This window comes from Puma concolor, chromosome C2, assembly GCF_028749965.1.
Source record: "Puma concolor isolate L17-30 chromosome C2, mPumCon1.1.hap2, whole genome shotgun sequence".
Classification (NCBI taxonomy): Eukaryota; Metazoa; Chordata; class Mammalia; order Carnivora; family Felidae; genus Puma; species Puma concolor.
The window spans coordinates 10,004,259-10,026,106 of NC_141675.1; the positions used below are offsets into that span (position 1 = coordinate 10,004,259).

General features: G+C 55.8%; 1 protein-coding gene across 6 annotated transcripts in view; it reads left to right on the top strand.

The window, feature by feature from the left end:
• Positions 1-19,048, top strand: part of VIPR1 (vasoactive intestinal peptide receptor 1) — a 33,653-nt gene extending 14,605 nt beyond the window's left edge. For 3 of the 6 annotated variants that reach the window (XM_086720534.1, XM_086720538.1, XM_086720539.1), the window contains 11 exons: positions 1,304-1,411; positions 8,253-8,359; positions 9,782-9,888; positions 10,321-10,453; positions 12,556-12,709; positions 13,232-13,292; positions 13,494-13,560; positions 13,934-14,025; positions 16,464-16,593; positions 16,837-16,878; positions 17,602-19,048. In XM_086720534.1, the coding sequence (XP_086576660.1) occupies positions 1,304-1,411; positions 8,253-8,359; positions 9,782-9,888; positions 10,321-10,453; positions 12,556-12,709; positions 13,232-13,292; positions 13,494-13,560; positions 13,934-14,025; positions 16,464-16,593; positions 16,837-16,878; positions 17,602-17,793 (1,193 nt within the window). In that variant the 3' untranslated portion in view covers positions 17,794-19,048. Of the gene's footprint in view, positions 1-1,303; positions 1,412-6,708; positions 7,123-8,252; positions 8,360-9,781; positions 9,889-10,320; positions 10,454-12,555; positions 12,710-13,231; positions 13,293-13,493; positions 13,561-13,933; positions 14,026-16,463; positions 16,594-16,836; positions 16,879-17,601 lie in introns of those variants that run through there. The other 3 variants (XM_086720536.1, XM_086720535.1, XM_086720537.1) reach the window with 3 other exon arrangements.
• Positions 19,049-21,848: the final 2,800 nt, after the last annotated feature.

The following is a 21,848-nucleotide window of genomic DNA, read 5'->3' on the forward strand; positions in this document are numbered from 1 at the left end:
CCTGGGCAGGGCTGGGCTTGGCTGAGCTGGCATTGACTTTGGCTCAGGGGTTGGGTTTCCCAAGGAAATCTATGGGACTGGCAGGGTTGCAAAGAAACAATTAAACCTCCCTCAGGGAAGGGGTTCCAGGGGAGTTCCAGTCCCTCAGGGGCACCCAGACCCTGAACAGGCAAAACCATGCATCTGCCAATTCAAGCAGCCCCCTAGGGACTCCACTGTGCACCCTTCGCTAGCCAGCCCTCGAGGCTAATACGTACATGGTGGAAAACACGGCCTGCAGTGCAGGGATTTCTTTGAACTCCCATCCTGGACACCACCACCCCACAGCACAAGTCACAATTTGACGGAGTTAGGGGCATCTGTGTTGCTTTTGAGTTCTATGAAGACTCCTCAAGAACTAGCCAACCCCCAATATACCCATCGTCCCATCACACCCAACACCTCCTTTTATAACAAATATTTTCTAATGTCTCCTTTCCTATACAATGAAATTCAGGACATGTGCCTTCATTTTTTTTTTTTTTAAATGAAGTTCTGGTTGTAAAAGGAACATAAAAAGGAAAGTGATTTATAATAAAATACTATGTACATATTCAGGCACAATCACACTAAAAGATAAGAAGACACAGTTTGAAGGTTGTCCCTATAAACTCTGGGAATGCAGTAGCTATAGATGTAGATTGATACATACAGCGGTTGCTTCACTGACTCAGGTTCACGGGCAACATTGCTGTCGGTAATGTGATTTTCCAAAACCTTGAACAACTCTTAATAATGTTCAGCATTTGAGAAAGCACAGTCTTCTCTCCCTTTACTCAGTTGCATTTCGGGAAAACCCCATGTATGTTAAACCTCTGAGGTAAGTGCCTTGTGTTTAGATGTGAGATGGAGGAAGAGTCTAGACTCCGGCCATTACAAAAGAGTTTCACCTGCACAAAGGCCCAGTGGCTCGTCTGAAAGTCTTGCAGAATACTCCGCTTACAGAATATCTCCCTGGAACAGACCCATCAAATGCCAGGCGAGGCCTCCAATCTCTGCAACAAACAAAACCCCACCACTGTTCAAAACACCCCCAGGGGGCACTCCAGCCCTCACTGAGGACTGTGGAGCTGTAGTGATGCCTCCTCCCCACTCCCTGTCAGGACAGGCCCTTTACAATGCCACCCACCCCTCTCAGACTGAAGTCTCCTCTAGGTGGGAGCCTGGAGGGAGAAGAAGAGTGGGTGCCTGTGGACTCAGGCCCCAAGCCTGGAGGCACTTGGTGGCCATGCTGACCTCTGCGTCCTCTGCCTTCACCCCTCAGGCTGCAGCAAGATGTGGGACAACCTCACCTGCTGGCCAGCCACCCCTCCGGGCCAGGTGGTCGTCTTGGACTGCCCCCTCATTTATAAGTTCTTCTCTCCAGTTCAAGGTAAGAGCCTTGGGTGGAAACAAGGGAGCCGGGGCAGCACAAGTGGTGCCAGCTGGAGTGGGTACTCACCTGTCAAGGAAGTGAGAAGGCAAACGGGAAGGGGTCAAGGGGATGAGCAATTGGGGGTGCGGGAGGAGCTTTGTGGAAGAGGATGTGCCAGAACTAGGTCTTTGAAGGATTCGTGGGATTTGATTAGCTCTTCACGTAAAAGATAAACACGTGGGAAGGGCTCGCTAAATATTTGCTCAGCAGTTGATAACCAAATGACTGACAGATACAGGACTAATTATGGCTCCCATGTTCCCCGTTGTCTTGGCTGGTCATGATTCAGTCTTTCACTGCCTGGAGCCGATGACCTTTTGGGCTTTGCTTACACACCTTGTCATGTTTGTTTGTTTGTTTGTTTGTTTTTATTTTGAGAGACAGCGAATGTGAGCAGGGGAGGGGCAGAGAAAGGAAGAGACAATCCCAAGCAGGCTCTGTGCTGTCAGCACAGGGCCTGACACAGAGCTCGATCCCACAACTCTGAGACCATGACCTGAGCTGAAATCAAGAGCCTGACACTTAACCGAATGAGCCACCCAGGTGCCCCACACCTTATCATATTTTTAAATGAGTGTTCCCATAGAAGGCAGAAAAGAAGAGGGGCCTCTTTAGGAACTGGGCTTTCTTGTTACTGATTAACCAAAGAACCTTTCCTGCATATATTCAGCCATTCTTTCATTCAGTGAATATTTATTAAACATCTACTAGCATGACCAGCATGGGCTAGACAAACACAGCATGAAAACAGCCATGCTATCTGCCCACAGGGACCTAACGTTCTAGTTGAAGAGACATTTAGCAAGAGAACAAACACGTGTCATAAATGGTAAGAAGTGCCAGGAGGGAGAAGGGGGTTAGGCACAACATTAAGGCAGGTGTTCACGGATGGACGGGCTCGCCGAGGGGGTGCTACTGCAGCTTCTGTCTGAGGACCCGGAGGCCGGAAAGATCCTGGGCTGGGGGATCATTGAGAGGGAGAATCAGCAGCCTGTGGGATGGGCACTAAGGCAATGCAGTGGAGGCCAGGGCAGCTGGAGCAGAGAGAGCTCAGGGGAGGGAGGAGAGGAAAGAGACAGGTGGCAGAGGCCAGACCGTGCTGGCCCTGAGCACTGACCGAGGACTTGGGATTTTTTCCTAAGTTCACTGAGAAGCCACTGGAGGAGGCCTGAAGCCAGTAACTGACATAGTCCAATTTAGGTTGAGGTGTTTAACCAGTAATTCAGATTTTTCATGAGAAGGAGGGATTCTGGTAGTGCAATGGGAAGACCCATTCACAGGGCAGCTGAAAAGTGGTAATCATTCGGACTTAGAGTGTGGGTGGCAGAGGAGAGAGGTGGGAAACTTGCCCATGAAGGGTGTGCCAGGCTCATGGCGGGGAGGGAGAGATCCAGCATGCCCCTCTGGGGTTTAAGTTTGATGAGCTGAGACACTCACCAAGGACTAAGGGAGAAAAAAAAAAAAGAAGACTAAGGGAGGAGCAGGTCTGGAGTGGGGAGGATCCCAGGGAGGAGCCAGTCCAGAGTGGGGAGGATCCCAGGGAGGAGCAGGTCTGGAGTGGGGAGGATCCAGGGAGGAGCAGGTCTGGAGTGGAGAGGATCCCAGGGAGGAGCCAGTCCAGAGTGGGGAGGATCCCAGGGAGGAGCAGGTCCGGAGTGGGGAGGATCCCAGGGAGGAGCCAGTCCAGAGTGGGGAGGATCCCAGGGAGGAGCCAGTCCAGAGTGGGGAGGATCCCAGGGAGGAGCCAGTCCAGAGTGGGGAGGATCCCAGGGAGGAGCCAGTCCAGAGTGGGGAGGATCCCAGGGAGGAGCCAGTCCAGAGTGGGGAGGATCCCAGGGAGGAGCCAGTCCAGAGTGGGGAGGATCCCAGGGAGGAGCCAGTCCAGAGTGGGGAGGATCCCAGGGAGGAGCAGGTCTGGAGTGGGGAGGATCCCAGGGAGGAGCCAGTCCAGAGTGGGGAGGATCCCAGGGAGGAGCAGGTCTGGAGTGGGGAGGATCCTTTGGAGGAGCAAGTCCAGAGGGGGAGGACCCGGGGGAGGAGCAGGTCTGGAGGGGGAAGCATTAATGAAGAGCAGGACCCAGAGTAGAATTCAGAGGGGGCGCCTGGGCACCTCAGTTGGTTAAGCCTCCAGCTCTTGATTTCAGCTCAGGTCATGATCTCACAGTTTGTGAGATCGAGCCCTACGTTGGGCTCTGTGCTGACAGCTGGAGCCTGCTTGGGATTCTCTCTCCCCCTCTCTCTCTGCTCCTCCCCTCCTCGTGCTCTGTCTCCTCTCTCTCTCTCTCTCTCTCTCTCTTAAATAAACATTAAAAAAAACCTTTTAAAGAATGCAGAGACTGAGCAGAAAGACTCTTGGGCATCTCTTACTTCAGGTGGCCTTTCCCTCTCTGGACCTGTTTCCCTGTTTGTAAAATGGGGACAGGAGGTGGGCCAAAGGGACTCTTTGGGGCAGGCTGGTTTTTTCCCCCCAAGGCTCCGTGTTGTGACCTCAGCAGCCAGTGAACGAGAGATGTCAGTGCCCTCCCTGGGGAGTCTGGGAGCAGTCACAGATGTGCCGTATTCCAGGCCAGCCCCCACCTAGCCCAGCTCTCCAGCGGAACCCGGCACCTGGGTGGGTAGGCGAGGAGCTCCCCTGGCAGCTCTCGGGTGTCCAATCGGCAGCCTTCTCTCAGATTCCCTGGAAGTGCCTGCTCCTTGTGTTCCTCCCTGACACTCTGCTAATTGCATTCCTCCTGACGGCATTTCCTTCTGTCCCTGCTGGAATTATCAAGGCAGCAACTTCACATAAGAATCTGGACCGCAGCCCACCATCTGGCTAACCCTGAGGCTGCCAGCCTCCATGGGGCCCACATGGTGCCTTGGTGCAGATGAGAAAAAGGTAGCCCTTCCTCAGGCAGAGTCAGCCTGTCACCAGAAGCCACCTAATGACAAGCTGAATATGAAATAGATTGCAGCCCCCACCATTTATCAGCCAGATGCCCTTGTGCAGTGAACAACCTGCACAGCTGTACTTGGTGCCTTAGCCTCTGAAAATGATGGAGAGAAACAGGAGACTAAGTTAGAGGCTGAAAATGTAAGGGAAAGAGGTGTGTTTTCCTGGGAAGAAGGTGTAAGCCAGTGACCTTAAACTCCAAAGAGGGAAGTTTGAGAGAAAGGCAAATGTGAAGCAGGAATAATACCATCCCTAACTCTAGTCCCTTTGGGTGACAGGACTGAGGAAGGAGTGTCCTCCCTGGAAGGGTTGGAAGGGACCTAGTTCTACAGGGAAGGCTGAAGACACCTGAAGAGGATAAAGACTGTAGAGTTAGAAAGAAGTCATCTCCCGGGCTGGGTAAACATCCCAGGGGAGGAGTGCCGGCCAGGGAAGGGATTGCTCTTCCAGGGACCAAAACGTTTGTGGGGACCTGATCCTTTAATTCGTGGTCTGTATGTCTTTCGTCTGTGGTGTTTTTACCTTTAAATATTTGAAAAGACATTTTTTAAGAGTGAAAACTAGGATCGCTAATTTGGTTGAGAAAATTCAACACAGGCTGCTAACTGTGTCTCTGGGGTCTAAGGGACACCTCCTCTCCCCGCCTCACCGCCTGCACTGTGAAGCCATAGATAAGAGAGTTGTGATGCCAACCTAACACGTTTGCCCTGGTTGACTGGGACAGGATACCACTGACAGGATTTTAGCAGGAGAGCACCACAGTCACATAGAGGATTTAGAACAATCTCTCCAACTCTCTCGGGTTGGGAGTGGGTTAGCGGGGACAGGAAAGCAGGGAGAGCCATCAGGAGGCTCCTACCTAATTCCGGGGAGATAAGGTGGTGGTGGCGGTGAGGAAGGGAGGCTGGGGCAGGACTCGTGGCTGAGGTGAGGTCGGGGGGGGGGGGGCCGGGGGCGGAAAGAGGGCAGTGGGAAGGAAACGAATGCCCGATTTCTACCTCTAGTCACTGAGCCGTGCTTTTCACATGGAGGGCCCAGGGAAGAGTGGAGGGGTGGCTGTGACTTCTTTTCATGACATGGTGAGCAGGAAGAGACTCCTTCCTGCATATCACCCTCTACACACGCAAGTTCTGCTGGTTCCCAGGGCCGGACGGGGCTGCGTCTTGGGGTCCCATGGTGGCCACCTTTGAGATCTCCTCAGGAAGAGTTCCCTTGGAGACCTGGGCCCCAGTCCCAGGGCTCTTCAAAGAGGCCACCCAACCTTGAAGATGTCCCCCTATCCCCTGCCTTCCCCCCAATACCCAGGGCAGCCAGGGTTCCAGGGGACAGGGTGGCCCTTCAGCCGCTCTGGAAGTTCAGAAAGGTGCAGTCAGGCTAACCCAGGTCTGTATCCCAAGCCTGCTGCTTCCTTGCTGTGTGACCATGGCCAGGTCACCTCTCTCAGCCTTGGCATCCCCCTCTTTGATTGGAACTAATAATAGCTCCTAATCACTAGCTTTAACACAGTACTGTTTGTTGCCTCCTCCCCCCCCCCCCCCCGACAGAAGGCATGAGAAGCTGCTGTGTAGATACAGATGGGGCACCTAATTCATGGTACCAGGTGCCTGCTATGTCATGGGCCTGGCCCATGGGGCCCTGGTCCTTCTGGTGAGAGTGGAGCTCAAAACTTGAGGCATTAGTGTCCCAACCTCAAGGCTGGCTGATCTGACCTTGTCCCCTTTTTCTACTTGCCCCAGGCTGGTGGGGGAAGTCCACACAAGAATCGGATCCTGGGAGGGGCCCACAGTGAGCTCCCTAGATCTGGGGCTGAAGCAGGCCGGCGGTTTACTTGACGGTCTGGTCGAAGCCTGCCTGGGCCACAAGGGGGAAAGCTAAGGAGCTGAGCAGGGCCAGCAGGAGGACCTCTCTCTCGTGCTGGGAGTCCCCTGCAGCAGTGTGCTCGGGAGGCCTGCGCGGGAAAGCGCTGCCGAATCAGGAACCGGCCCAGTCCAGTGCCTCTTCCTCAGCAAAGTCCCTCCTGCTTCCTCCAGGACCTCGCAGTGGCAAGAGACCCAGGCCCAGCTAGTCCTCCCTGACTGTCCCCAGCCCCCCAGCTGTCCCTCAATTCCTCAGCCATAAAGTAGGGTGCTAAGAACCTCTTTCAAATGGCAGCCAGGAGGATTAACAGAAATAGCGGACAGGGAATCACCTGGTATATTCCAAGCACACAGCCAAGTTTAGAAATAGTAGATGTACATGCACGGTGGACCCCCGCCCCCCCCCCCCCCCCCCCCCAGCTCTCAGGACAGCTCGACCTCTCCAACAGCTCTGCACCTGGACACCTGACACAAGTCCCCAGGTCCCTTCAGTGCAGACGGGGGCAAGGGGGCAGCTGAGAAGACTCTGGGGGTCACACCTGCTTCTACCCTCTTCTCTCCGTGTGGCCTTGGGCAAGTGACCAACCACTTGGAGCCTCACTTCTCAAGTGTGAACTGGGCTTCCCTTCCTCACTGGAGGGTGATGGGGACTGAGACACTGAGCCTACACTGCTCTGTATAGTACTGATGAATGAAGAGTTCTCGAACTTGTCTTTGTGATGGAGCTGCTGCTGCTGCTGCTGCTGCCGATGCTGCTGCTGGTGGTGATGGGGACCATGGTGGTGACCGTGATGGTGACGATCGTGGTGGTGCTGGTGGCGGTACTAATGATGGTGACAGTGACGATACCAGTGATGATGGGGACAGTGGCTGTGGTGCTGGTGAGGGAGGAGCTATAGGGCAAGGACGTTAGGACCCATCTTCTTTCTCAGCTTCATCTCACCTCCTTCCCTACTGTGCTCTCCCTCCTCCTCCCTCTTCCTCCATCCCTTCACCTCCTGCTCCCGCCTCTTCTCTCCTCCTGCCACCCCCACCCTCCTCTCTCCCTCTTTCCTCCTCCTCCTTCTCCTCCTCTTTCCCCCTTCCCCTCCCCCATAAGCCAGCTTTCACCCCGGACTCCAGTGCCCCTTTAATGAGTCCTGGGATAGAGGGACGGGGATCTTCTCTGGCTCACCCATTTTCTATTCAACTCCTCTCCAGGGCTAGAGAGTGGGCAGCCTCAAGGTAGCCCTCAGGTCACAGGCACTCTCATCAGCCCTGTCCCTTTGCTACAGCTGTGGGCCTCCAAGGACAGTGGAGAACTCAGTGAAGTTCAGCCGTAAGCTCCTGTAGCGCTGTGCTGCTCGATTCCCTGCACACACATGCCTTTGCCCGGGCAGGTTCCCTGCCAGGACTCCCTGCTTCTCCATTCATGAGCATTTCAGACCTGCACCCTTAACCAGGTGCCCTCCACCCCCACTTCCTGCCTCACCTTTGGTCCCTCTCCAGCAGCACATCTGAGCCACACCAGGTGTGGGAGGAAATCAGGCCCATCGGCCCAGGCGAGCTGACCCAGGAGGAGTCCCGCGGCCCAGCCACAGGGCCGCCATCTGCACCCACAGGACAAAGAAACCATCTGCCACACCGGCTCCTGTGGCCCTGTGACAAGAGTGAACATTTAGTTCATGACAAGGGTCGTGGGTCATTCTATACCAAGAATTCAGGCCGTGACAAAAATCGCTTTATTTATCTTGCACCCGGGGTCAGTTTCAGACACGCCAAGGGGCAAAGCTGAGCCCAGGAATGTCTGCTCTGACTGTTACTCGTGTTGCCAGGCCCTGGAAGAGCTTTTCCCTGCCCCAAGTGCCCCGGCAGCTCCCTGGGAGTCTGGGTCAGGGCCGCTGGAGCCTGATACAACTGGGGGTGCCGGGGAAAGGCTGAGCTCAGAAACAGCCCAGCCCCATACCTACTCCACGGACTCACCTGCTCCCAGCCTCAACCTCTCTCCTCTCCCCCTCTCCCCTCCACCCAGGCCGCAACGTGAGCCGCAGCTGCACCAACGAGGGCTGGACGCACCTGGAACCTGGCCCCTACCCCATTGCCTGTGGCTTGAATGACAAGGCATCAGATTTGGAAGAGGTGGGCCTCAGTCCACCCCTGCCCTCCCACAGTGCCTTGGCCTGCAAGGCTCCTTCCACCCTCTCCCAGCAAGGAGTGAGGTTGCTGTCTATGCCGAAGCCAGGACTCGTGGGGTCTGCCTTCCCCAAGCCTCCTCCCTTGCCAGACCTGCATTTCCAGGGGCTCATCCCCCTCTCTGTCCCTGACAGGGAACAGGAAGGGGACTTTCATGAGGATGACACACAGCGGCAAAAGCTGAAACAGCACTCGGCCCTCCGGCCGGGCCACCCCGCTGACTCATGGAAGCCTTGCTCCAGCCCTAGAGGGGCAGGGAGGGCAGATATCATCTTCCTATCTCATGCAGAGGGGAAACTGAGGGGCAGATCCTCAGCAGCCAGTCAGGGACAGGGACAGGGACAAGACCATGGTCCTCAGTCCCAGGACAGGCATATGCCCTGGAGCAGCTGAAGCATGAATGGTTGCTGTGCAGATGTGGGCCCCGGAGCCACGTGGGGATACTGATGGGAAGTGAGAGTATAGCTGGAGTCCTCAGCTAGGAGCCCCCTCACTGCTTTGGTGTGGGGTCGTGGGTATGTGTGTGTGTCCGTCTGCTGTGACGTTTGTCCCACCCCCAGACACCCTTCTCAGAGCTTTTGCTCCTCCCACAAGGGCAACTTCTTCAGAGGCCTTCAAACCCACCAGGTCCCCAGGCAGGATCTAAATCCCCCAAATCCCACTTAACCACTTGCCTGTTCTCCAGCAGGGTGTGGGACGTGGAGAGAAACAAGGGACTCACCCAGTGGCCAAGGATCTGCATACGTGTCCCTAGGGAGGGTTCCTGGAGGGGCCAGCCAGAAGCCTTTGGATTCCAGATTAGTCCTATCCCCCTGCAGAAAGGCTAGATTGCCCTCCTCCTGCTGACCCCTGCCTCTGAGAGCCCCAGAAGGGAAATTGTCCCAGTGTCGTCTTTAGTATTCTAATTCCCTGTGTGGCTCTCTCGCTGCATGGCGGGAGGTCCTCATGTGGAGTCTGAAGGGCACAGTGTTGGGCCGCCGGGGGGCCGTGCCCAAAGCTGGCACGGAAGGGGTGCTGAACACATGACTGCAGAATGAACAAACGGGCACATGGAACGCGTGAGGTCTTTGCTCTTTCCGTCACTGACATTTCCCTCGTGAAAGAGCAGAGAGAGGAGGTTCAAGTCAACCCCCGCCCCGCCCTGGGAAGCAGTCCTGTCCTGTCTGTGGAAACCCAGGGGAGGGGTGTCAGGGGTCCGGGGACTGGAGGGGGCGGCTCAGCTGCTCTTGGGACCCTGGAGTCTCTTCATCTGCCAAGGCAGGGATGGGAGGCAGGGTGCATAAGGCACGCACCCCTGCCAATACCCCCTAGGTGAGCCCACCCCATCCCCACCTAAGACCCCCAACCCCACCACCCTCTTCCCTCTAGCAGCAGCAGTCAATGTTCTACAGTTCTGTGAAGACCATCTACACCGTCGGCCACAGCCTGTCCCTCGCTGCCCTTCTGGTCGCTACAGCCATCTTGAGCCTGTTCAGGTGAGGTCCAGCCACAGCAACAAGCCTCAGAGCAGACCTAGCCAGGTCACTCCTGTGCTCGAGCCCAGCCTGGCCCAGTCATGCTCTGGCCCCCTTCCCTGTCACCCCCAGGCAGCATAGAGTCCCTGCCCTGTCCCCCTACCACGCCAGCCTCCCCTGGAGAGAGCAGGCTGCTCAAAGCGCTCCACCTGTCTCGGCCTGGTCCCCATGGGATGGCCCTGCACCTGGAGATGGGGCACCAGAGGGTGGGGCAGGCTCTGGAGGCTGAGGCACTCGGAGGCCAGGCTGCGCCAGGGTTGTACCTGGGGGCGGGGCCTGCCCTTGGAAGCCCTATGCTCCCCTGCCCTGCCCTTGCTCCGAGGGCTGGACAGTGTGGTTGGAGTGGGGGGTCCGAGGCCCCCTCAGCCTCCCAGCTCTGCCCGCCTTGCACAGGAAGCTCCACTGCACGCGGAACTACATCCACATGCACCTCTTCATATCCTTCATCCTGAGGGCCACCGCTGTCTTCATCAAAGACTTGATCCTGTTCAACAGCGAGGACGTGGACTATTGCACCAAGGGCTCGGTGAGGACCCCGCCCAGGCCCACCTCCCTCTCCCTCTTCCCCTTTACCTTCTCCAATCTCAGTCCCTCTCCACCTGCTGCTTCTCCGCCCTTCCTCTCTTCTCCTTCCTCCTCTCCCTCCCCAAGAACGGCCAAACCCCTACCCAACCCCGTCTGCAGCTCCTTGAATCCCAACCCCCTCCCAGCCACAGGAAGTGGTGCTCAGCCACCTGGGAGGGAGCTCACAGACCTGCCCCTGCCTGTGACGGATGCCTCTCCTTGGTGGGAAATGCGACACTTCATAGCCAGAGTCCACAGTCCCCCGTCCCTCCTCCGTTGCTAACTTCCAGAGTGATCTTCGGGAACTCCCTGCCTCAGGCTCCCCATCTTGCAAGGACTTCCAAGCTTCCATCCTACTCCCCCACCCCTACCACCACCTGGATTCGGTCCAGATACACACACAGCCCTTCTCTTCCCTTCTTCCCCTGCCATCAGTCCGTTCTGGGCCTTCCTCAGGAAGGGAAGTTAAGACAGTGTCTAAGGAATTAATTGCCCGTCACTAAGGGGTCCATCTCCAAATGACTGTGAGCTCAGGACCCCCTCCCTGAGTGCCCCGGAGCTAAGACAGAGAGCCCAAGACCAGCCCTGGCTCCTACCCATTCCTGTGGCCAGTGACTCTGCTTCACGAGGACCTACCCCAGGGGCGGTGCGTTATTTTGGGCGTCAGCAATACCTTCTCCTCAGAGAATGGACCTATGATGGTGGAGTCTTAGGCATGTAGACCAGAAGGAAGGGAAACGCAGGGTGGCCACCCTGGACAATGCCAGAGCTCCTCAGAGGATCCCACCCAGGAGCTGGAGCCCCTGAGCCATGGACCCGGAGAAGCCAGGAAGCCTCCAGCACACTTGTTAAGGATAATTGTGGAGACTGGCTTTCTGATTCATTAGCAGCTCTCTGAAGCTTTTCTAAGGCAAGAAGCACAGATAACTGTCCTATTAAAGAGATGAGCTATTCTAGTTGCAAGGCAAGTGGGGGAGGATGGGGGACACAGGCCCGCCTGTAGCTGGAAGGACTGAAGTGGGACCTGAAGGAGCTTGCAGCCACAGGAAGAGGAGAGCAGACTACTGAGGATGTCTCAAAGCCAAGGGCACAGAAAGGAAGGAGTGGAATCTAGAGAGCTTCCCGGAGGGGGAGGGCTTTAAGTTCTGTCTCACAGGTATTGGGGCTTGATCTGAAATGGAAAACTTTCTGAGAGAGAACAGAGGACAGAGAAGGTCCTCCAGTTGTGCCAGGTGGGCCACCCAGAGCCCCAAGTTGCCCTACCTCTGCCTCCTCTTGCCTCTTCTCCTCAACACTTCCATCAGGGCCCCACTCCACAGCCCATAGCCTACAGCCCCACATATTCAGGGAACCCTTGCAAACCCAAGCAAGAATTCTCCTCATACCTCTTCTAGCTACCTTCTATCCTAATTGAAATAAGGTGAATGAGTAGGTGGGGGCGGGGTTAAGTGAATGGGCAGGTAGACGGATGCTGAGTAAATAGATGCGTGGATGGCTGTACAGGTGGAAGGATAGATGGGTAAAGTAGGAAAAATTGGGTAGATGACAGGTAGAGGGGTGGATGAGTAGATAGGAGGTTGGATGAATGGATGGATTGCTGGTTAGGTGTGTGGGTTGGTAGAGGATGGCTCGTAGGTGGATAGGTAGAAGAATGGAGAGATAGGCGGGTGAGTGCATGGGTGGGCTGATAGACGGGAAGATGAATAAATGATCAGTGGATGGACAGACAGATGGGTGAGCTGGTAGAACACCTAGTGGGTAAATAAACGGATAGGTGGGCAGATGGATGGTTGGATGGGTAGGTGGGTAGATAGACATACAGAAGGAAAATGAATAGATGATAAATTGATGGATGGATCGTTAAATCTGCAAACTTATCCCCAAATATCAGATGATCTAAAATCAGGGATAATGGGAAAACCACCAGGTACATTTCGAAAGGGACAATGCAAGAACAACAAAGAGATTAGGCTGGCCGTGCTGCACCTGTGTTTGTTGCCCCAAACGGAGATGTGGGCAGGCAGGGGACCCCAGTGAGCCCCTTCTCTGTTCCTCCCCCTGCAGGTGAGCTGTAAGGCAGCCATGGTCTTATTCCAGTACTGTATCATGGCCAACTTCTTCTGGCTGCTGGTGGAGGGCCTCTACCTGCACACCCTGCTGGCTGTCTCCTTCTTCTCTGAGCGGAAGTACTTCTGGGGGTACATACTCATCGGCTGGGGTATGGTACCAGGGAGGGCTGCCAGGCTGGGGACGGAAGGGGCAAGGCCTGGGGAGCTCACTAGGGGGTGGGTGCCAACCCTGCCTGCACTCGTAGGTCTCCCTGGGCTGCCGGTCCTGCCTACCAGGCTCTAGGCCAAGAGTTGACAAAAGTCCCCCCCAGTGTCTGACCCCGGGGTAGGTGCCCTCAGGCTGCAGCTGAAACTAGAGCTGATCTGTGGGACAGAGAGTTTCTGTGAGCATCCATTTCCCCTTCAGCCCTTGAAACGCAGGGCCACTGCTAGTCTGTAAAGTGCCCCTGTCAAATTGAGAAAAAGACCCTCCCTTTAGGGGGACACAGCCCCTCGGGCATAGCGCTCCACCCCCTCAGTAGAGCAAGCATGTTTGCACAGTGAATGGCCTGTGCAACCGCAGGTGGCAGCCCCGGAAACCCACTCTTCTCTCCCTCCCTTTCTCTCTCTTTCTCTCTCCTAAATCTCTCTCTTGTGCCCTTTCCTCTTTTTCTTTTCTTTGACCCTGACAGGGGTGCCCAGCATATTCACCATTGTGTGGACAATCATCAGGCTCTATTTTGAGGATACTGGGTGAGCTGCCACCCCGCCCCCTCCCCCAGGCTGCCATCATCTGGGGCAGATCCCCTAGGTGGGATGAAGGGAAGCTGGGAGGCACAGACTCTGGGCCTATGGTCTCTAAAGGGCTCGGGGGCAGAGCCGGAGCACCTGGGAGGGCCTCTGACCCTGGCTGAGGACAACCGTTCTCATTCTCCCCCACCATGCCCTATCCAGATGCTGGAACACCATCAACTCCTCATTTTGGTGGATCATAAAGGCCCCCATCCTCACCTCCATCTTGGTAAGGCCTCCTCCCACCACGTAGAGATGGGGAAACTGAGGCCTAGATTGGGTAGTCCACTGACTTCAGGTCACACAGGAAATTCGTGTCAGGATCAGAACGGAAACAGAGGCTTCCCAGTGACTCTAGGCAGGGTCGTCCCCATCCTTTCCCCCATCAGTTTCTCCTCTAGGGTAAAGAACACAGATGGGGAGGGCCAGTCCTTCAAGATGTGAAGTAGAATTCCCAGATGACCCCCCAAAGTGGGGAAAGCTAGGGAAGAGAGAAGACGGATAGACAGCAGGGTCCTGGGGAAGAAACCAGGACATCAGTCCGGGGAGCTGGACCCCTCAGCCTCCCCTCTCTGACCACTAACCTTGGCCGCATCCACCAGGTGAACTTTATCCTGTTTATTTGCATTATCCGGATCCTGGTTCAGAAACTTCAGTCCCCAGATGTTGGAAAGAGTCACAGCAGCCCATACTCGTGAGTATGCTCTGGCTTCCCTGGTGTCCCCATCCCCCGTCCCCAAATCTGCCCATGTGTCTTTGAAGTTTTCCAGGAAGTCAGGTGACTCCAGAGTCACCAAAAAGCCACCTTGCTCTTGCCCACCTCCACCCCCCATGACCTGGCTCAGCCCACAAGTGTCCCCCGCTCCATCCCTACCCTTGCCAGGCCCATAAACCCCGTGCCCGCTTCCCCTGCAGTCACTTACCTAGCAAGCGATCTGCCCCAGGTATGTATCCACTGCCAAGCCAGGGAGCTTGAGAACACAACAGATCACTTGTGCCCTATTCACACCAGGTGCCCAGTCCCTGGCAAGGGCCTGGCACAGAAAAGGGACACAGTAAGTACACAGTAGATGGATGCCCTGGGGGAGCCCCCAGCTGAACAACGAGGTAGCCACATAGGATTAAGTAGTCCCCAGGAATAGTAACAGCAGTTTCCATGCCAGGTGTGCTAAGGGGTTTCCACATATCATCTCATGTCATCCACACAGTCTCCTATAAACTGTCCACATTTTACAGGTAAGGAAACTGACACTCACTCCCTCCTCTTCGAGGATTTGGGAGCACATGGCCCTGGTAGGGGGGAGGGCACAGTGTCCCTGGGACAGTGGTCATGCTCCTTGCTTGGAAAGAAAGGTGTGAGGGCTGTCTTCTGCTCTTGGCAAGACTGGAGAAACAGGAAGGTTTTCATGAGAACAGGGCTTGAAGCCAGAACTAAAGAAACAAGGGCAGGGTGGCTGTGAGGAGGTGAGTAGGGGTCTGCATGCCCACCGATGGGAACAAGAGACTGATTATCAGTGCTGCGGAGACAGGACAACCCTGGAGCATCCCATAAGGGCCGCCCAGTCCTGGGAATCTGGACCGTTCTTGGCCTGGCTTCTCTTTGGAGAGTCTTGTGCTGTGGTTCTAAGATTCTTAGCTAGAATGTCACGAGCTGCTGGATTTAGGATTCTATTCTGGAATCCTGTGATTCTCTCTGATGAGACTAAGACTCACGTTCCTGGTGTGACGGCATTCTCCCCCGCTGGGTGCGTAGGAGGAACTTCCCCTCCAGTCTGAGAACAGGGCCTGTAGTCTGCCAAGGGGCAGTACATCAGGCCCGGGCATCCTTATCCTCTGCTTTGCCTGTGGGGCCCGGTTTGCCCCACAGCACAACTACTCCAAAGGGCTTGAATCTGAGGCAAAGGAAGCCGGTCATCACCAGGTCCACGTGGGTGAGATAGAAACTGAGCAGCTGTCGGCAGGCAGAGGGGTGGGGGGAATAGGAGATGGGGCTCCCCGCTGAGGGGCTGTCGGCTCCCACTCTCCACCTCCCCATAAGCCTTCAATTTAAAGAAAGCCTCCATCTGTCAGCCTTGGGCATGCGGGAGAGATTTGTGGCCAAAAAGGGGTGGGCAGTGCTCAGGATCTTGGCATGGCTGGGACCCAGGTCTAGGAAGGAGCAGGAGGGGCAAGGCTGGGGGACCTCGGGCCCAGGACTAGGTTTCCCTGGACTGACTTCCGAGGCAGAAGGGATCACGGCGGACACCCCCAGCCGCTCAGACCTCTCCCAGCCAGGGAACCGCGAGTTCACACTGTCTGGACCGGCCGAGGTCAGGTGGTTGGGAGGCCTGAACCAGGATGAGCCCTGCTGCACAGGAGAGGGATGAGTCATTTAGAATGAATATCGACCCTGTCAAGCACACAAGGCTGGAGAAGGAGGAGCTGGTCCTTCAGAGCCTGCTGAGAGTGTGTGTATGGGTGTGGGAAGCCAGGGAGGGAGGGATGCAATCTCAGAAAAGGTGGCAACTTCTAGAGAAGTGGACAGGCAGAGAAGCCAAAGATGGACTAAACCAGGCATAAACTGGAGTGCCCAGCATCCTCCAAAGTGGCCTTGGGCATATGTGGTCAGCACCCCAATTACAAAATCTTCCTTCCCAAATGTCCTCATCCCTAGTAGAGAATTAGTCTCTTGTGGATGCACTGCACTTTATAACACCCAAAGTAGTTCTGAGTTTCCAGTGAGGCCCATTTCTGTAATTTGATAATATTGAGCATACATTTACCCCCACCGTAAAGATTAGGGAAACTGAGACCAGGAGAGGGGGAACCAGGATCTCCTGTTAGCTGAGACCATCTCTCCCTTGGCTGCCACAGACCCTGAAATACTATGTCTCATCCTCAGGGTTCAGCACTGACCTCCTCTATGGTCTCTCCTCCAGAAGGGTGAGAAAAGAGAGCTTCCTTCTCCTTCATGCTTCCTTTTAGGCTAGGAGACCTGGAGAGGGGGTGGAGGTGGAGGGTAGACGCACTGCAGATATGGAACAGGAACACATGTGCACATAATACTTCCAGGAGCCAGCGGCCCGTCCTCACACATCCTGGTCATCATCCCTACCTCCTTTACGCACTATCTGCCCTCCCCCTTGTCCCCAGGAGACTGGCCAAGTCAACTCTTCTGCTGATCCCCCTGTTTGGAGTGCACTACATCACGTTCGCCTTCTTTCCCAACAACTTTACAGCTGAGGTGAAAATGGTCTTTGAGCTCGTCATGGGGTCTTTCCAGGTATGAACGATCCACCAGTCTGCATTCTTCTCTGGGCTTTAAGGGAATTCAGCCTGGGGCCTTGGCCCCTTGCCACCGGATTCCATTTTTTTCCCACTGTAATAAGTCCTGATTAAGCACCTACTGTATGCTTTGCCCTTTGGTTAATCAGGGGAACGTAAGGACCAGGGCCAGGGGTGGTACAGGGGCTGCGGGGCTCCTGGAGTCTGTCCACCTCACCTCTCCTACTCCCTTCCTCCCCAGGGGTTTGTGGTGGCCATCCTGTACTGCTTCCTCAATGGTGAGGTAAGCCCCTCCCAGACCTTGGGGGCCAGGCAATAGCACTCAGGTTGAAACTCAGGTTTCAAGGTGCGGAAACACTAATGGGATAAGTGCAGAGCAAGGATGGGTTAAATCTTGCTACTCCAAGTGTGGTTGTCAGACTAGAAAACAGGTGATGGCACATACCTAGGACCTGGTTAAAAAGGCTGATTTCTGCCCTCTGCCCCCCAGACCTGCTGACTTAGAATCTGCATTTTAAGACACACACACACACACACACACACACACACACACACACACCTGGGATTTGTGTGCACATCGGTTTGGTTAAGTGGCTGTGCCCAGCAAGTGGGGATAGGGGCAAGGGGTGGACTGCCAGTGGAGGCTGAGTTACCGTGGAGCCTGGTTACAAAGCACAGAAATCCATCCACTCAGATGAGCGCGAGTGAGCTGGGGGGCAGCGATCAGGGGAATGGGGATTCAGCCACCCCCAGGCAGTACCCCTCCCCCTCCCCGACTGCATTCTCTGATCCTCTCTGCCTCCTACCGCCTCTGGCTCCAAGGCCTTGATTTGACCCGGGTCCCCAGTGGTCCCACTGTGCACTAGCCTAGGTAGCATCCGGGTCTCTCAACTTAGACTCCCCAGGAGGATTTGACTGGCTGGCTCGGCACCCTAAATCCAGAGCAGCCCGATCAGCAGTGGAGGAGGCTTACTGGGGGCGGGCTTGAATACCTCCCTTTCCCCAGGTGCAGGCGGAGTTGCGGCGGAAGTGGCGGCGCTGGCACCTGCAGGGCTTCTTGGGCTCGGACCCTAAATACCAGCACCCGTCAGGAGGCAGCAACGGGGCCACATGCAGCACGCAGGTCTCCATTCTGACCCGCGTCAGCCCGGGCGCGCGCCGTTCCTCCAGCTTCCAGGCCGAAGTCTCCCTGGTCTGACCGCCAGGCGCCCAGGGGCCCCCAGCGGCTCCTCCCGTCCGCACCACCCACCCCGGGCGGCACCGGGGACCGAGGCCTGCCCGGGCGAGGCCAGCCCCGGCCCTGGGCTCGGAGGCTGCCCCGGTCCCCAGGCCACTGTCCGGACGCCCCTCAAGAACTCTGCCCTTGCGCTTGTCTGAGAGTAGGGTGCACAGATGCGGGAGCCGCTTCTCTGCAAGCAGGTGCGCGGGGGGCTCCCACCTGAGGAGACGTGGGGTGGAGCTCAGCCATCAGACTCCTCCCCGAAAAGTCCTCGTCCGCCAAGCAGGGGCAAGAAGTCCACATACTCTCCCCTGACTCGGCGCTGGTGGCTCTCGGGCGCCGTCCAAGGCAGGCAACTGCCCGTCCTCGGACAATGAATGCGGGATCGTGGTGTGCGCCGAGGACACAAAGATCTTGCCCCTGAAGATCACCGGCCACCACCACCTCGACGGAGCCTGAAGTTCCACCATTGCGTCAAGTTCCTTTGGGTTAAGCATTACCATTAAGGCATCTCTTCCCAGATGCGGTCGCCTCCCCCAGCGTCGTCCTCTGAGCTGCCAGCCCTTCCCAGTGGAGGAGTTTGCCTCAGACGGGTGTGGTTTTGATAGGGAGTTTAGTTTGGGGCGCACAGGTATCTCCATAGTCCCTGCTGAAGTGCGGTGGTCCCAGGATGGCTGGAACGATCGAGACTGCCACCAGCCCTGCCATCCCTACAGGCAGTGGGAGCTTCCCTTGGCCTCCCACCTATGTGCCAACTATCAGAACCAGGCTGAGAGATGTGCGCTCGTGCGCCCCTTAATCCTCCCATCAACCCAGCAAGGTGGGAACTACTGTCCCTATTTCACAGGTCAGGAAACTGAGTCTCACAGAGAGGTGCCTCGCCTTGTCACACAGGTAGGGTTCGATCTCAGATCCGTCAGATGAGAAAATGAAAGCACAAATTCCTAACTGCTGCTTTTTATATACTGTAACAAGCTTCATCCTCTTAGTTATTTGTATCACCACTGATATTATTGCTACCATCCCTGCAATCCCATTCCCACCCGAGCCACACTGGAGTGTGGCTGAGAAGTCCTCTAGCCCACATATTGTCTGGACAGGAGCCTGGTGGTCAATAACATCCTGTGCCTACCCTGCACCCTGTGGCCACGTGGCTTCCTGCCCACACTCCAGCCAGAAGATCCCCTCAGGACTGCAAACAGGCTGTGCGACAATAAATGTTGGGTTGAATCGGCTTGGCTTCCCTGGTGGTTGGTGTTCCCACGTGACCTAAAACGGGGACCAGCTTTCAACTTACGGCCATTTTACCCCATTCAGAGGAGGGGAGGTCGAAAGCATCACTGAAGCCAGCTGTCACCACCCTTCTGGCTTTGGATGGGAATCCTACACTTCTAGGAGAAGCACGGAGTTCTAAAGGCCTTCACCCCATGTCTCATTGAATGGTATCCCATGTCTTCTGAGCGTGGGGAAGTTATACTAGGTTCTCGTTGTGTCCCCTGACCTTCTAAATCCAACCAAGAGAAGGAAATTCTATTCTTGGATTAGTACAGAACAGCTGACTGAGCTGCCGCAGTCCCAGAAATGGTTAAGTGGGAGCATGTTGCAGGCCACAGGGATTCCTGCAGACAGAGGTGCATGGGGTATAAGCTGACCATGTTTACACTGCCCAGGGTTCAGGTAAAAAGAGATAGAGGACAGAAATGTCACCAAAATGAGTGACAGAGCCAATACGACTGGTGGAATGGTTTAGACACAGGCAATAGGGCAAAGTAGATGATTTCAGTTAGCAAGAGAGGTCTCCCTCCAAAGCCGTTGCCTGACCCCTTGGCTGCCACTTCCTGCAAACCTGCAGAGGGGTTGTCTTGTTTGGGAGAAGGAGAGGGATGCCAAGCTGGTAAAAAGAAGCTAGAATAGGCTGGCAAAGCCTCAGATCTGCTTGCAAGGCTCCTTCAAAGCCTTGTCCTACTCAGTACCATCCCAGAACCCATCACCCAATGACAGCCCCAACCAAACCAGCATGCTGAGGAGGCCTGTGTCAGGGGTGGTCAGGCCAGGATCAGAGTCACTGTGAACCCAGGGCAGGGGCAGCCCCAGGCACATACCCTTGGACCAGTGGCCCAGCAGGTCTGACAGTGGCAAACTCCATCTAGAGTCACATGTCACGCCTGCCCTGTGCATGGTCAGCTGTAGGACAGAGAAGGGAATATCCCTACCTTTGGTTTCAGCCGCTTTCTGGCCTGCTGGAGAGCGCATTCTCAGCACTCACCGTCCCTTCCTCAGCCCGGGCCAATGGTGGTGACCACCAATGGGGTGTGGAGAGCTGGGCATGGGCATTTGGGTCACCCGGAACTTGTTCTATTCTTCCCCAAGAGTCTCCCATCCCTCCTACTCCAAGGCATGGGGATAAGAGATAGGGAACAGGTGGGAGGGCCATGCTCCTCTCTCCCAGCTGGGCCATGTCACTGATTTCCCTCCCTGCCTCCCCAGCTCAGTGCTTCTTTAAACTGGTTCCAGAGATGTTGTCTACCAGTAAGGTCCAGAAGACCCAGCCCTACTCTTTTAGTCCTGATTCGAATTCCGATATTCTTGTGGATCTTGAGCAGTTCCCTGTATCTCTGGGCCTCAGTTTTTCCACCTGATGGATCGCTAGGCTTAGCTCCTGGCTAAGGCATGGGTGGCTAATGAGGAAGGGGCTGTCCAGAGCCCTCTGCCACCCACTGTGTCCTCTGGCTAGGGGAGGACAGCAACTGGAGGGAGATCCCCAAGCAGACTGGGGACCGAGGGAGGCACAGAGGTTGGAGGCTGTGAGAGAACAAGAACAGTTCTCTGGAACTGAGGGATGAGCTCAGGCTGGTGAAGAGGGTAAGGGGAGGAGGGAAAACAGAAATGGGAGGAGTCAAGAGATCCAAGAAGTGGGGCATTTGCAGAGGAATGGGCAGGACCTTGCCTCCCAAATCAGTGACCCCACAGGCTGCCTGAGCTATGGGAAGGCCAGGAGGGACCACCCTCCAAGCTAGACCCAGCCCATCCACCACAGTGCCCGAAATCCCACCGTTAGTCATAGCTTCAGAGTAAAGGAGAGAGCCCAGGGGAGACCGGATCAATCAGCCAGGAGGGTGGCATATGAAGCAAATGTGGGGAGACCCAAGACACGGGCAGCAAAAAGGAGAACACTGGTGAGGTCCTGCCCTGAGAGTAGGTGAAAAGTCCAGTGTTGGGCATTCAGGAACAGAGAGCAGTTGAAATACCGTCTCGGGTGGACAGAAGCCAGGAGTGAACATCCCCAGGTGCCTATGGAATGGGAATAACCACGAGCAGAATTTCTCCTGCACACCTTCTTCCCCCGAACCTCCCCAGTCCCTCCCCTGCCTTGCAAGGCACTTGTCAGGCCAGGCCAGCTCATCTCTAGCGCCACCTGGTGGGTACCTCAAGGACTTCACCAAGGTTGGCCTTTGGGACCCAAACATCACAGGGTTCAGGCCCCTCCGCAGCAGGCCAGGTGACACAGAGGGCAGGCCTCTCTCCTCAGCTCCATTTCAGAGTGAAATACAAGAGGGAAAATGTAGTGAGGCCACATGACTGGTGACCCCAGGGACAGCCTAGGAGATTAGGGAGACCCAGAGCCCAGTCCCTAGACCCAGTCCCCTGACTTCTGTGGCACACAGTGATTCCTCCCAGTCCCAACTGTAGAGTTGGGCCTCTAGGGCACAGATTAGGCCCTGGCCCTTGACTGAGCCCTGACCCCAGGTCCTGAGGACAAAGTCCAGTTAACTCCGGTGGGCACCTCCTGGAAAGAGGAGCAAGGAGCCCCGTCCAACCTGGTGCAGAGGGCCACCATCACTTTGATGGCAGAGGCCACCATGTGGACAGTACCTGTCACTCTGGGGCACAGGCTGAACAAGGGGGGTGGCCAGTGTGCCAGCTGAATGGATAGGGAGCAGCCTCCCAGGTGAAGAGACCTCAAGTTTTCTCCAAAGACTAAGCAGGGGTCTCTAGGTCCCAAGAGAGCATGATGGGTGCCAGGGACACCCAAA